This window comes from Sinohyriopsis cumingii, chromosome 15, assembly GCF_028554795.1.
Source record: "Sinohyriopsis cumingii isolate HCF-2022 chromosome 15, ASM2855479v2, whole genome shotgun sequence".
NCBI classification, from domain to species: Eukaryota; Metazoa; Mollusca; class Bivalvia; order Unionida; family Unionidae; genus Sinohyriopsis; species Sinohyriopsis cumingii.
The window spans coordinates 41,730,861-41,746,301 of record NC_142975.1 but is presented as its reverse complement, the minus strand read 5'-3'; the positions used below and the strand labels follow the sequence as shown (position 1 = coordinate 41,746,301).

General features: G+C 33.9%; 2 protein-coding genes across 6 annotated transcripts in view; one reads left to right on the top strand and one right to left on the bottom strand.

The window, feature by feature from the left end:
- LOC149781682 (LIM domain-binding protein 3-like) overlaps positions 1 to 10,239 on the top strand; it is a 31,497-nt gene extending 21,258 nt beyond the window's left edge. Inside the window, exon 4 of the mRNA XM_089935772.1 lies at positions 8,165 to 10,239. Within this exon, the coding sequence (XP_089791898.1) occupies positions 8,165 to 8,268 (104 nt within the window). The 3' untranslated portion in view covers positions 8,269 to 10,239. The remainder of the gene's footprint in view (positions 1 to 8,164) is intronic.
- Positions 10,240 to 10,386: 147 nt separating this feature from the next.
- Positions 10,387 to 15,441, bottom strand: part of LOC149781681 (tRNA pseudouridine synthase-like 1) — a 51,808-nt gene continuing 46,753 nt past the window's right edge. For 2 of the 5 annotated variants that reach the window (XM_089935769.1, XM_089935770.1), the window contains exon 7: positions 13,742 to 14,076. In XM_089935769.1, the coding sequence (XP_089791895.1) occupies positions 13,976 to 14,076 (101 nt within the window). In that variant the 3' untranslated portion in view covers positions 13,742 to 13,975. Of the gene's footprint in view, positions 14,077 to 15,441 lie in introns of all 5 variants that reach the window. The other 3 variants (XM_089935771.1, XM_089935768.1, XM_089935767.1) reach the window with 3 other exon arrangements.

Here is a 15,441-nt window from a genome sequence, read left to right as displayed (position 1 = left end):
AGAGACAGATTTTAAAATGACACACCAAAAAGAGAGATTTTAAAATGACACACCAAAAAGAGACAGATTTTAAAATGACATACCAAAAAGAGAAACAGATTAATTAATGTTATTCAGAATCTCTTCCATGATGAAGTTAGCCATCTTGAATGATTAAATTTATTGTGTCGTTCTGATAAATTGATTTCCATGATGGCATCTTAGCAAGCTGAGACTTTTCAATAGAATTTATTTATCTAATCAGTGGATACAACTTTTTTGTTGGACATATCAAATAATGAATATGAAATAACATGGTCATGGACTTCATTGCTGGCAACTTCAGGTTTAGTGTAGTTTAGCCACATTCTTTCCATAGAAGACATCTGATTACAATTCTGTTACTTGCCAATGGACACCTTTCACAGTAAGTGTTTCAGACGAGTTGCCATTCCTGACACAGAGTGCTAAAAAGCAAAATGAGGCTATCACTATTGGGAGAATGTACTCTATATTGACCTAGAAGTGTGTGATTTGGATTTTTAATGTAGCTTTAACAACTTTTTAGTCATATCGCTGCAATGTCTGCAGAATTGCAGTTTACAGTGATGTCATGTACTGAGGCATCATGCCGCAGACATGTAGCATGATGACCTACCCAGTCACATTATCCTGACACCAGACTGACCAGTCCTAACACTAACCTCTTAATGCTTAGTGCCAAGCGAGGCAGCTGTTAGTACCATTTTTGTAAGTCTTTGGTATGACTTGGCCGGGGATCGAACCCACGACCTCGTGCACCTGAGGCGTACGCTCTAACAACTAGGCCACCGGAGCGGTGAATTGGAAGTGGACATCACCATTGGAATGTCTGAATAATATCATGACATCATGTACATGTACCTATAGTGATGATAAACAAATATGAGCAGTATTTACTACTAATATTTATAATAATAAAATGATCTCCATTATGTAGTTATAAAAAACACAACATACATCCAAGCAAATGAAATATTTCTTAGAAATTAGTTTTATACAAAGAATTTTTATAAAAACTGGATTTTATTTTATTTTGCACTAAACCAATTTAAGCAAGTTCTTTTTAACTTTTAATAATATTTGTCTAATTATGTTTGGAGGCATATCCAGTATAGCTATCAAAGCATATTTAGAAGTATTTCAAACATTCTTCAATAGTTTGGTATTTCAATTAAAATAACATTATTCTGAAGTTGGGTATTTTATTTTTCATGGATGCAAATACTTTTCACAAAACGCAAATAAGGTTTGTTCCTTGAAACTTCAATCTTGTGCGAGATAACCCAAGAATGTTATTTTCAGGGATTGTGAATAACCGGTCCATTTTGAAAACCTGCGGTATTTTTTTAATCTGATCTTTACAGAGAAAAATCAACACACATTTATCCAGTGGAACACATTTTCATAATTTGATTCAGAACTAAACAACAAAGAGCCATTCTGCCAAGTTCTAAAATAAAATCTGGCAATAGTATATTTTTTGTCTACTCATAAATAGCACGGAATGTTTTATGCATGCCAGAAACTTCACATTCATGTGATTCAGGCTCAATCTACACCATGCCATGCCAGATACTTCACATTCATGTGATTCAGGCTCAATCTACACCATGACATGCCAGATACTTCACATTCTTGTGCTGCAGGGTCAGTCTACACCAAGCCATGCCATACACTTCACGTGATTCAGGCTCAATCTACACTATGCCATGCCATACACTTCACATTCATGTCATTCAGGCTCATCTACACCATGCCATGCCATACACTTCACATTCATGTCATTCAGGCAGATACTTCACATTCTTGTGCTGCAGGGTCAGTCTACACCAAGCCATGCCATACACTTCACATTCATGTGATTCAGGCTCAATCTACACCATGTCATGCCAGATACTTCACATTCTTGTGCTGCAGGGTCAATCTACACTAAGCCATGCCATACACTTCACAGTCATGTGATTCAGGCTCAATCTATACCATGCCATGCCATGCCAAAAACTTCACATTCATGTGATTCAGGCTCAATCTACACCATGCCATGCCATACACTTCACAGTCATGTGATTCAGGTTCAGTCTATACCATGCCATGCCATACACTTCACAGTCATGTGCTGCAGGCTCAAATTACACAATGCCATGCCAAAAACTTCATATTCATGTGATTCAGGCTCAATCTACACCAAGCAGGGCCAGACACATCACATTCATGTGATTCAGGCTCAATCTACACCATGACATGCCAGACACATCACATTCATGTGATTCAGGCTCAATCTACACCAAGCCATGCAAGACACTTCACATTCATGTGATTCAGGCTCCATATACACAATGCCATGCCAAAAACTTCATATTCATGTGCTGCAGGGTGGATCCACACCATGCAAGGCCAGACACATCACATTCATGTGCTGCAGACTCAGTCCACGCCATGTCATGCTAGATACTTCACATTCATGTGCTGCAGGGTGGATCCACACCATGCAATGCCAGACACTTCACATTAATGTGCTGCAGTCTCAATCCACACCATGCGATGCCTCTATTCATCTGCTGTAGACTCAGTTCATTCTGGACAGTTATCTGATAGGACCGCTGAAATCATGGAATTTTGCACACTAATGTACAATTTAATGTATATGAACATTGACACAGAGTACTGTGCTTGTCGATTTGATTACTTTGTGCACTGTAACAAAATTACAAGACATTTTTCTTTCCAAATGGATTCATGCTGATTCAGTTATCAGCATGCTGAACTTGTGACCAGAAGGGTGCAGATTCAATCCGACATTCTGATCAGACCAGGTCAGCCATTATGCAGTTTTCTTGGCCATGATGCTTTACTCCAATTGCCTTGGCACTAAATACCATCATGTGTTGCTGTATTGTAAAACACAAAACCAAACCAGGCAAGACATTTAGAGTGGCTATTCATATACCTAAAATATCATAGAAAATAATACGCCTGTCTCAATTCATTGTGCATACCAACCACACATGGATACTTTAAATATAAAAATGGTAGGGTTACACATTTAATGCAGATGTAATGATATATTTACAAAGTCTTCCTTTTTTAGACTTACAGCCAATAGCAAAATAAAACAAACAAAATACTGCCACATTTCAATATAAACTACTGGATCACTGCCCAACTCTCAAAAAGATGACCCATGGTGTCTTGATTGCAGGAGGTACATTTTCACACCTGGATATGGTATACCATAGTGTCCTGATTATAGGAGGTGCATATTCATGGCTGAGCATGGTATATCATGGTGTATAGTGATCATAGAGGTACATTTTCTGGCTGAATATTGTATATCATGGTGTTCTGATTATAGGAGGTGCATTTTCATGCCTTAGTATGGTATATCAAGGTGTCCTTATTATAGGAGATGCATTTTCATGCCTTAGTATGGTATATCATGGTGTAAACATCAGAGGTATGTTTTCATGGCTGAATAGAGTACATCATGCTGTCTTGATTATAGGCGGTACATTTTCATGGCTGAGTATAGTATATTCAATGAAGCAATGAACTTTATATTAGTCATAGTGGCCATATTAAAGAGAGACAACTTTACATCACTAATAGTACTCTATCAGAGGAAGTATATTAAGGCTACAACTCTGCTCAGAAACAGCCAAAATCAAAGTCCCTGGTGAATAATTGGCAGCATTAATACAGGAATCAGCTGTAGTAAAACTTGTTATGAATGATACCAATGTGTTAAAACGCTGATTACCACTGTTAAGAAACTCTGTAAAAATAGTATATAATACAGTGGTCCCCAAATAAGGCAATTTGTCTAATCTACCCTTTAACAGTTTTATCCGTATAATTAAATTGCAGTACTGTACAACTAGTAACATAAGAATAAATCTTCACAAAACTTTAATATGTCATCACATAAATGAAAAATTCTTACTTTAGAGGAAAAGTAAAACTTGTTCAAATCAACAACAATGGGAGAGAGTTGAAGAGTTCTGGCCAAAGAAATCTGATGTTGGAAAGACTCAAATAACTGGGTATAAATGGAAAGACAATGATTCTGATGCCAAGCAATGTCTGTACCAAGATTTAAATGAAAATGTTTTAGAATGTTTTTGCAATATGCATGCTAACAATACACCACTCACATTTCACATTTAATAATCAAGAACTATTAGATTATGTTCTCTTGAAATAAGTCTATTCTTAATAGAAGAACCATGTAATAATACATGTTAATTTTAAATGATGCTTTGAAGTTACATATAGCTTTCGTGCTATATACATATACATGTAGTTCTAGCACATATGGGCTCCCTCTGGAAAGGCCACTGGTTGTAGAAGAAAGGGATTACTGTAGTCTCATTTGAACAGGACACTTAACTGATGTGTACAGTATTTAACTGATGTGTACAGTACAAGATCCTTGTCCTGAAGACAGATAGGTCAACTTTTAAAACTCCACCAGGACAATTTCAATGGCTTAAAATATATAAACCTTTACATCTATACTAATTCCAATTTCAAGGGCTTATAACACTCTAAATATACTCTAGGACCAATTTCAATGGCTAATAAACTTCTGGATCTATATTAAAAAAACTTAAATGGCTTACAACCCTCTAAAATATAAATTAAGACCAATTTCAATCGCTTATAACCTTCAAAGGTCTAAGTTAACACCAATTTCAATGGCTTATAACCTTCAAACATCTGTGTTAACACTGATTTCAATGTCTTATAACCTTCAAAGGTCTATTTTAAGACCGATTTCAATGGCTTATAACCTTCAAAGGTCTACGTTAAGACCGATTTCAATGGCTTATAACTTTCAAACATCTGTGTTAAGACCGATTTCAATATCTTATAACCTTCAAAGGTCTATTTTAAGACCAATTTAAATGGCTTATAACCTTCAAAGGTCTATGATAAGAACAATTTAAATGGCTTATAACCTTCAAAGGTCTACATTAACACCAATTTCAATAGCCTATAACTGTCAAAGTTCTATGTTAAGACCAATTTCAATGGCTTATAACCTTCAAAGGTCTATTTTAAGACCAATTTCAATTGCTTATAACCTTCAAAGGTCTTTTTAAGACCAATTTCAATGGCTTATAACCTTCAAAGGTCTATGTTAAGACCAATTTTTCAGTGGCTTATAACTTTCAAAGGTTTATGTTAAGGCCAATTTCAATAGGTGATAACCTTCAAAGGTCTATGTTAAGACCAATTTCAATACCTGATAACCTTCAAAGGTCTATTTTAAGACCAATTTCAATTGCTTATAACCTTCAAAGGTCTTTGTAAGACCAATTTCAATGGCTTATAACCTTCAAAGGTCTATTTTAAGACCAATTTCAACAGCTGATAACCTTCAAAGGTCTACGTTAAGACCAATTTCAATACCTGATAACCTTAAAGGTCTATTTTAAGACCAATCTCAATTGCTTATAACTTTCAAAGATTCTGTTAAGACCAATTCAATAGTGATAACCTTCAAAGGTCATTGTAAGACCAGTTTCAATGGCTTTTAACCTTCAAAGGTCTACGTTAAGACCAATTTCAATAGCTGATAACTTTCAAAGGTCTATTGTAAGACCAATTTCAATTGCTTATAACCTTCAAAGGACTTTGTAAGACCAATTTCAATGGCTTATAATCTTCAAAGGTCTATGTTAAGACCAATTTCAATGGCTTATAACCTTCAAAGGTCTACATTAACACCAATTTCAATGGCCTAAAACCTTCAAAGCTCTACATTAAGACCGATTTCAATGGCTTATAACTTCAAAGGTCTATGTTAAGACCAATTTCAGTGGCTTATAACTTTCAAAGGTCTTTGTTAAGGCCAATTTCAATGGCTTATAACCTTCAACGGTCTACATTAACACCAATTTCAATGGCCTAAAACCGTCAAAGCTCTACATTAAGTCCGATTTCAATGGCTTATAACCTTCAAAGGCCTATGTTAAGACCAATTTCAGTGGCTTATAACTTTCAAAGGTCTTTGTTAAGACCAATTTCAATAGCTGATAACCTTCAAATGTCTATGTTAAGACCAATTTCAATAGCTTATAACCTTCAAATGTCTATGTTAAGACCAATTTCAATAGCTGATAACCTTCAAATGTCTATGTTAAGACCAATTTTAATGGCTTATAACCTTCAAAGGTCTATGTTAAGACCAATTTCAATAGCTGATAACCTTCAAATGTCTATGTTAAGACCAATTTCAATAGCCGATATCCTTCAAAGGTCTATGTTAAGACCAATTTCAATAGCCGATAACCTTCAAAGGTCTTTGTAAGACCAATTTCAATAGCTAATAACCTTCAAAGGTCTATGTTAAGACCAATTTCAATGGCTTAAAACGTATTACCCATAGACTAATTTCATAGGCTTATAATTTAGAATCCTCTAAAATCTACATTAACCCTTTACCTCATGCAAGTGTCTTTGGATGCCTCTACTACATTCGCATGGAAACGCCTTTTAAGCCTTTACTCCATTTGCATGGAAGTGCCTTTTGATGCCTGCTGTAAACATTAGCCATGTTTAGCCGGTTTTCATAGCACCACCTTTGGGGAAAAAACCCCCGTTAGATACTACATTAATTTCTGCAAATGACAGTTACGTCATATCACGTGGTCACTGTTTATGTACTAGCCGATATCTGCTATTTAAAGTAACTGGGTCATAATCTCCACTCTCCAAAATGGCGGTCACAGATTTCATTCACTACTTACGAAGTTTTCATGATTAGGATCACAACTATGAAAGATTCAATAACTTAGGTAAAGGCTCTGATATTGATGTAAGCAGCAATTAGTTTTTTTTTATAAATTATCAAATTCAGATGACTTAGTGATGTAGACGCAGAAAAAAAACTTGTAAATTTCGAGTATGAGAAATGGCAGCTACGGTTGGTCATGCGGCCTCACTGACATGACGGTGAATGAGTTCTCTCAAGATTTTAACGCACATAATTTTTTTTCCGTGAACAATAATTACACAGCTATAACAATCGGACTTTACTCTTAAATTCTTCCACATATAATAGAAAATGTAAAATGGTTAATATTGCTGTTAAACGTAACATACACTACATTGCTTAACAGTTCACAGGCAGGCCTATGCATATGGAGTCGTATAGGTAACAGGTGTTCTATTTATAGTGTGCTGCACTTTGTAACTATGCTCTATGAGGTAAAGGTTAAGACCAATTTCAGTGGCTTCAAACCCTCTAAATCTATATTAAGACCAATTCCAATGGCTTATAACTTGTAAAGTTTTTATTTTCTCTGTGGAGGTAACTGTCACAGATAATATTATGGCAGAACAACAGACATTAAAAAATTTACACAAAATTCAGGTGTGTCATTTTAGGCCTTGCCATTCAGTGTCAGCATACATTCTTGATTTGGGCACCAAGTGTCAGAGTGGTGAAAGCCTGCCAGTAGCTTCTTGTGGCTTTGTCGTTCTTTCAGAGGTTTTCCCAGATTCTTCCTCTACCATTTATACCAGCCGTCATGTATAGCCTTTCTTGTGCTTAAAAATGGCATTAAACCCTAGGCTACAACAACAAGAACAACAACATTCTTGATTTTGTTTTCTTAACAACTAGAAATGCAAGCAAATACAGAAGTATTTATTCTGTGTCTGATGGGCAATGTGAACTGTCACCCATCAAATTTAGGTACCCTATTCTTTTTTATTTCATAACAATTTCATTAGTGTTTTTCAAGTGTTAGAAAATTAAAGAAATCAAGAATTATGGCATTTTCTTAGAAACCTGAATTTAGCCCAAATAAATTCAGGAATTTAAAAAAAAAACAAAAAGACAAGCTATAATTTAATGTATAAAAAAATAGAGGTACTAAATAAATAATAATTAGAGAGGTACTAAATAAATAACAATTAGAGAGGTACTAAATAAATGGTAATTAGAGAGGTACTAAATAAGTAATAATTAGACAGGTACTAAATAACATACAGTACAGTAGTTTCTTATGGGTTTTCACCTTTACTCCAACTCCACATTATGCTTATCATTTGACAGTACTTTCTTGTGGTTATTATAATTGATGTGCTATGAAAATTAAGGTAAACTTTAATAGTTTTGTCTGTTTTCTTATAGGTTCCAGACCTGCCTCTATATTTGATAAGAACAAACAGAAGCGTGCAGAATACACCAAGACAGATAAATCTGGTTACCTGAAGGCATATGGAGCAACAAAATAATCAACTACCTGTATAGAGTACTCATCACTCCAGTGGCAAAATATTGGAGATTTTTTTGAGTCTTGAATTTTGTGATATGTTGTATTGGACTAAATTGTTAGTGTTTCTTTATAAAACAGGTATTATCTTAAATGATGATGATGATGATGATGAGATCTGCTCTAAGAATGTAACAAAATACTTTCATTTTGCAATGGTGATACACCGAACCTTGCGAGAAAACAAATACACCTATCTTTAAGCAAAAAACACCCATTCCGCATTAATGTTTGCACTTTATTAATAATGTCATCAGTCATCAAATCAGCTGACTCAGCATGTGCATATATGTTTTACTCAGATGTGTGCTGTCCTAGGGACATTTGACTATTGTTTGAAGTACTATATACCACAGATCTTTTCCAAATATAATTGTCCCAGGTTATTTTCAGATGCTGAGATATTACAGGAGTGCTGGCAATAATACAAGTACGACTGTGAAATTTAACTTGCATCTCTGAGGAGTAGGAACTGAAATCAGCAAGTTCTATATAGGGCTCAGTTCCCTCATGCCTGTTATGAACTCAAATCAAAATGCTGGAGATCAAGCTTGTAATACTGGAGATTAACTTTGTAATTATTGGAGATCAACTCTGCAAGTACTGAAAACCAACTTCCTAATTACTACAAACTGACTTTTGATGAACTTTGTAATTACTACAGATGAACATTTATAATTACTGGAGATTAATTGTATCATTACTGAATATGTGACAAATATGAATGAGAATTTTCCTGAAAAAATGATACTGATTAGTCTCTTACAAATGATTTGATTAAAGTTCTATACAAATGAAAAATATAAACACAAATACAGTATGTATTTATATATGTATACTCTTTATTTTCCAATGTTGTGTACATACATACATACATACATACATACATATATATATTTATACAACTTTGGAAAATAAATGTGTTGAATCTTGAGTTTTTGATATGTTTCTGCAAAACTCTTAATCTTTACTCTCACACACATGGTTTCTGGAAGAAGATTTTAAAATAGAAGTACCCCATTACTTATGAGCAAGACTTGTGTAATGGTTATGTCAGATACAAATGACATAATCGCACATTTATTCATGCTATTTAAAATATCCGAATTTAAATAAAATGTGTGTAAGGGAGGACAATTCTGAACTTGCAAATATTTTGTTTCCAAATTCCTTTTTGGACCGTTATTATCAGCTAAGTCTGGAAACATGATCAATTATTTTTGACTGACAAATATATTTAAGTAAGATTTAAAATTGTCCTCGTAAATTTTCAATCTAACTGCAATGATATTTAAAACTGTCCATGTGAAATATAAATTAGCAGAATTTTCACAAGTAGTATTCGGGGAATAATGAACATTTATGTGCTGGTTGAATCCATCTATCATGAACCTACATTTTGAGGGTCTGCTACAGTTACTGCAAGTAGATGCAACACACTGTGCATTTAAATTCTCTGGATTGCATTTAATGGTTAGAAAGAAAAATATTCCAAATATTTCATTTTTGTTTTTTCTCAACTAATAAAAAAGAGTTGGAAACAGGTGGACAACATGTAGCAACCATTTCAGTGTGACTGTTTGTCACTCTAAGTAAAAACTGTTGAACCATACGGAGTTGAACCATGCTGAGTTGAACCATACTGAGGTAAACCGTGCTGAGTTGAATCATACCGAGTTGAACCTTACTGAGTAAAACCATACCAAGTTGGACAATACCGAGTTGAACCATACTGAGTTTAACTGTGCCGAGTTTGACTATACCGAGTTGACCCATACCGAGTTGAACCGTGCCAAGTTGGCTCATCTGATGATACCCACAATTTTGTTTATTATGTGTCTAATGATCTTGAAGCTGTTGTGAAATTGTTTATTTATTAAGAATATATTTATTATTCATGTGCAAAATTCTGTCAATAAATTAACATTTTTGATGTGGTGCTTTTGTTACATTTACACTATTAAGATATAAGTTTCAAACGTTTAGATAATATTTGGAACAATAAAATGTACATATCTAGTAAAATTAATTTTATTTGCAGCCTAACATTCTTTTAAATTTGAGTTTCTTTTCTATTTTTAATAATGCCTCAACAACTTTTCAAACAGGTTAGTTTTGGTTATAGGATAGAATTATCTAAACTAGAAAATAGGGCACACAAAAATATGTGTAACTAATAGGATGGCACAAACAATATCAGATATTAAATTAAAAAAATAAATCTACATAATCAAAGTTTTACCATTTTAACTTTATACTACCTCAGTCTTCTAGCTAATACAGATTTTCAGTGGAAATAGCCTTTCTTCGGAATATATTTTAAAAGTAAGGCATAAAATTTAGTTTTAATACTTTGCTATTCTCTTAGTACTCACTAACAGCTTTTATTCTGTGCAGTCTGTGTTTACCTGAATAATTTGGCTACACACAATGAACATTATTTTTGCAACTTGTCCAACACAAACAACATAGTACACAGATTGTGGCAATTTAAATATCCTATCTCCCTAACAGTAGGTAGGGCAAATTAAAGCATACAATACTGTACTCAGAGAAAGCCCCTCACAATGCAACAGCATAAAAATCAAGTGCACTTGCAGATTTTCCACACATTTAGAAATTTCAGATGAAATGGCACGTTTGCAGATTTCTCACAAAATGCTGACCTAATTTACCAAATTTCAATTTTTTTCTTCCGCTATTTCAAAAGCACAACACATAATATTATGAAGTAATTCAATTTTTCATGAAGATTTAACCAACAAGCAAACTATTTTTGTTTTCATTTCAGTGATTATGAAACTGGATTTGTATTTGATAAATATATTTATACTGCAGACCAACAAGTTTAAGTCTGAATAAGTGAAAAATTTCTGAAACGTTTCACAAAATCTTACATTGACAAGAAAATCTATTAAAGTCACATACATAAGCACACATCATGCCTAATTTTATGTCTGATTCATATACATGCCGATGCAAAAGACTGCTGCGGCTACAGGTATTTGTATTTGTTAGTGAAGGAAAACTATTGACAACGCCCATTCCATTCTATAATATCTTTTTTAAACTTCACACAAGAAGATAAACTCGAGTGGTTTGAAATCTGCCCCAATGCTGATTCTGTGCTAATTTTATTTATTCCATTCCCAACTTCATTCACTGGTTAAATTTCTCTTACGTCCAAAAAATTTGTTCCCCATGTACAATTTGAGGAGATGCTGCCAGGATTTTATCTTAAGGGGGAATTCACCCCCTTTTTCACCAAAATAAGGGCAGAGTAGAAAAGAAGGAGATGGAGGAGGAAATGGGCATAATTCAATATTTACCTAACGCTTCAATATCTGTTTCTCTTTCTTCCTGCTCCACTTTTTCAGAGCTCTACTGAAATCAGTCAATTATTTCTGAGCATAATCTGTTCCGTAACTGTGTATGATTATTGTTCTGTCTTTCCTTCTAAATTGGCATATGTCAAGCTAGCTTTGTCAGCTTGAATATGTTGGGGAACTGATCTTTGTGACTGTTATGTACAATTTTCCAGAGCTCACACATATTATCTTTTGGATACATCTGCTCTGAAATAGGATTTTTCACTAACATAAACTTACTTTCTTGAATCAGTAGTTTACTAGTTACCATGCCAGATTTCTTATCTGCTCCATAATGCTGTATTAGGGTTTTCAATGCCAAAGTCTGCTTGTACAGACAAAGGTATTCAAATAAATATCTTTACTTCTTAATTTCATTTTTGTATCCCTCTTTATTCAGTTTATCTTAACCCTGATATGGATATATGGTTTTGTAGCATATGATCTACAGGGCTAAAATGATTGATAAAATAATGAAAAAACCTCTGAAAGGGAGACTCACCGTCATACTATTTTTGTCATTCCAACATGTACATTAGACTCATATTTAACAGCATTTTTTGGTTCAAAATCTTCATAACTTTAAAAATTATTGTCATCATCACAATCATAGCCAGTATTTGCCAAATGAAAACATGATGAACCATGCCAGGAATCAGACATCTTGGGTTTCCCAGTAGCCCATGTTTTAAACATGCATTTATAAAACTTCTTTCATGGATGGTTCAAACTACATCATAATGCTTATTCCATGGCACAATGTGCCAATCAAATTTAGTTTCACAATCATTCACATCATGCTTTGAAGAACCTAGATGTGTAAACAGTTTCTTATCCAAAAATCAGATGTAGCGACAAGAACAGTTATAAAAATTGTATACTTTGCCGAGCTGATTTCATATAATTATGGGACTTTCAACTAATTTCTGAAGTTCTGGCCATCACTGTTCACCAAGTTTGCAAATTCATAATTCATACAAATTTTGCAAGATTCACGCAATCACACACCTTGACTGCATTTCTGTTTAAGTATTTTAATTATCAAATAAGGACTTTTGCGTGAAGTTTCTCTTTTGCTTAGCCAGTACTTCCTGTTCATCATGCAGGGAATAAGCTATGCTAATTTCTGATTGGTAGCTATTATTTAACCAGGACCAGAACAAGAAATAACCACCAATGAGATTTCAATGTAACAGATTTCAGTGTGTGACCAACCGGTAGGGTAGCTTTCAAATCAACCAAATTAGACAAGATACAATTTAACATAGAAACTTCAAGTAAAAGAGTTGTTATTAAGTGATGAGCAAAAGTACTAAATTATACAGGTAGAACATGTTTAGAATGTATCCTATATGCTGAGCAATGCTGCTGGGTTAAGATAATTAGCATGGGGAGGGGCAGATTGTGAACCATGCCATTTTGTGTTAATTTGCAGACAGCAAGTGAGTCTTCTCAATAGTCTTTGTCATTTTTACTAATAAAAGGTGAGTGCTTGTAACTTCAAAAGCTGTTTCAGATGAATTCTATGCTTAAAGAATAACAAGGCAAACCACTAATAATGCTGAAGACTAAAATAGTTTACATTACAGTAAGTAACCTTTTGTATCGATTCTCCATCTCTTGTATTGATATGTGTATTGTTAAAGCAATAGTATCAATGCATCAATATATCCATGAATTGTTTCACCCTTAGTGTGTGCATATGTATATGAGGCAGACATACAAATCTGGTAGGCATGTTTGTGTGCGAGCATGATTTGCATCCAAAATATCTACACAACAGACCAAAAAGTTTAAAAAAATGTGTAACAAAATTGAAAAATTGCTGATATGGTTTGAAATCCAGGTATCTATAAGCCTACCAAATTTAATCTATCTAATCAAGTACCTTTTGCTTAATCAAAAAGTTCACAAATGTTCAACAAATTAAAACAAAATCAATTTAAAGGCAACAAAATAAAAATCAAATCATCTATAAGGAGACATGAATATGCCAAACAAATTTTCCCTGCCTATCATGAGTGTTTTTGTTTTTCTGTCATACTGATAATATGCTTTCTGGGATGGATGGATGGATGGATGGATGGATGGATGGATGGATGGACGGACGGACGGATGGATGGACATGATGATGGACAGGACCAAATCAAAATGGCTCAGATAAGGAATAAAAAAAATATAATATTTATACCACTGCATGAACTTGTGGCCAATGAAACTTTTAATTTGTGGATGCTTTCTTAATTAGGTGAAGCATGTCTGAAGAAAACTTTGTTTCATATTTTATTTAGCTTATGAAAATCATGTCTGGATTTTCATCAGTTCTTCATCAATGTCCAAAGCATTGTCTTCCACATCATTCTTATCCAAACAATCATCTTCATCATTCAAAAATGAGACATCTGAAAAAAGATGTATAAACTGAATATCAGCACAAATCTTTGCACTAAATACAACAACATAGTAAATTTCTGCCTCTCCTGCCATCCACTAGATTAACTGGATAAGAGGGGAGATAATTTTTGGGTTCCTTTTCCATATTTCAGTTGCTTACCTTTCCATTAATTTCAAACAGCCGAAATTAGCACTATGTTCAAAGAAAATAAATGACTTACAACTCATTATTTTAAAGAAACTTGAAATATACTATACTAAAGTTAGTGATGCATAAAGTATGTAAGTGACAAACTTTTCATATAAAAATATTCTACTGTCTATGATATATCTAGATATAAATTGGCACGACTTTGAAGGCAACAGTGCACAGAAACTAACTTAATAAATAGAAAACAAAGTCACTGGAGCTTGAAATATAGGTCTACAAAACTGAATGATAATGCACCCAACAATGCAACTGACTTAAAAGGGAAAGTTAAAAAAAAAAAAAAAGTATTGTGGATACTGATGGACAGAAGGATGAAAGGACGAACAATTGTATATGCCCCTTTCTCAGTAAAGAATTACATACTGACCATTCTCTACTGACCTGCATGGACAACCATAAATCTGATATGCATAGTTACTGACCATTCCTAATGACCTGAATGGACAACCATAAATCTGATATGCAATATTCACTGACCATTCCTAATGACCTGAATGGACAACCATAAATCTGATATGCACACTTACTGTCCATTCCTACTGATTTAATTTGGTGACAATAAATCTGATATGCAGTTACTGACCATTCCTACTGACCTGAATGGACAGCCATAAATCTGATATGCACACTTCTATTGATAAAAAAATGCATACAGGGATAGGAAGAGAAAAGTGAACTGGGGTAGAATTACTGTAAATAATATTTTTTTAAATAAATATAAACTTTTAGCAGATTTAGTAACAAACTGAATTTACTAAAATCATCTTCATGATGAAGATTCAAGTATTTGTTACACAAATCTTTAGTTTGCATGACAAGGTAAAATTGTTAAAGTTCATATTCAAATTATGCTTTGCCAGCCACTGCCGGTAGTGTATAAATTATTTACTTTTTGTGTGTAAATGTAAAGATAAAAAATATTGCAATTCAAAGTAGACTCGTGTTGTACCATTAATGACCTAGAACATTGTTGTACCAGCAATGACCTAGACTTATGTTGTATCAACAATGACCTTGACCTGTGTTGTACAAGTAATGACCTAGCCCTGTGATGTACCAGCAATGACCTAGACTTATATTGTACCAGCAATGACCTGGAGCTGTGTTGTACCAGCAATGACCTAGACTTATGTTGTACCAGTAATGACCTAGACCTATATTG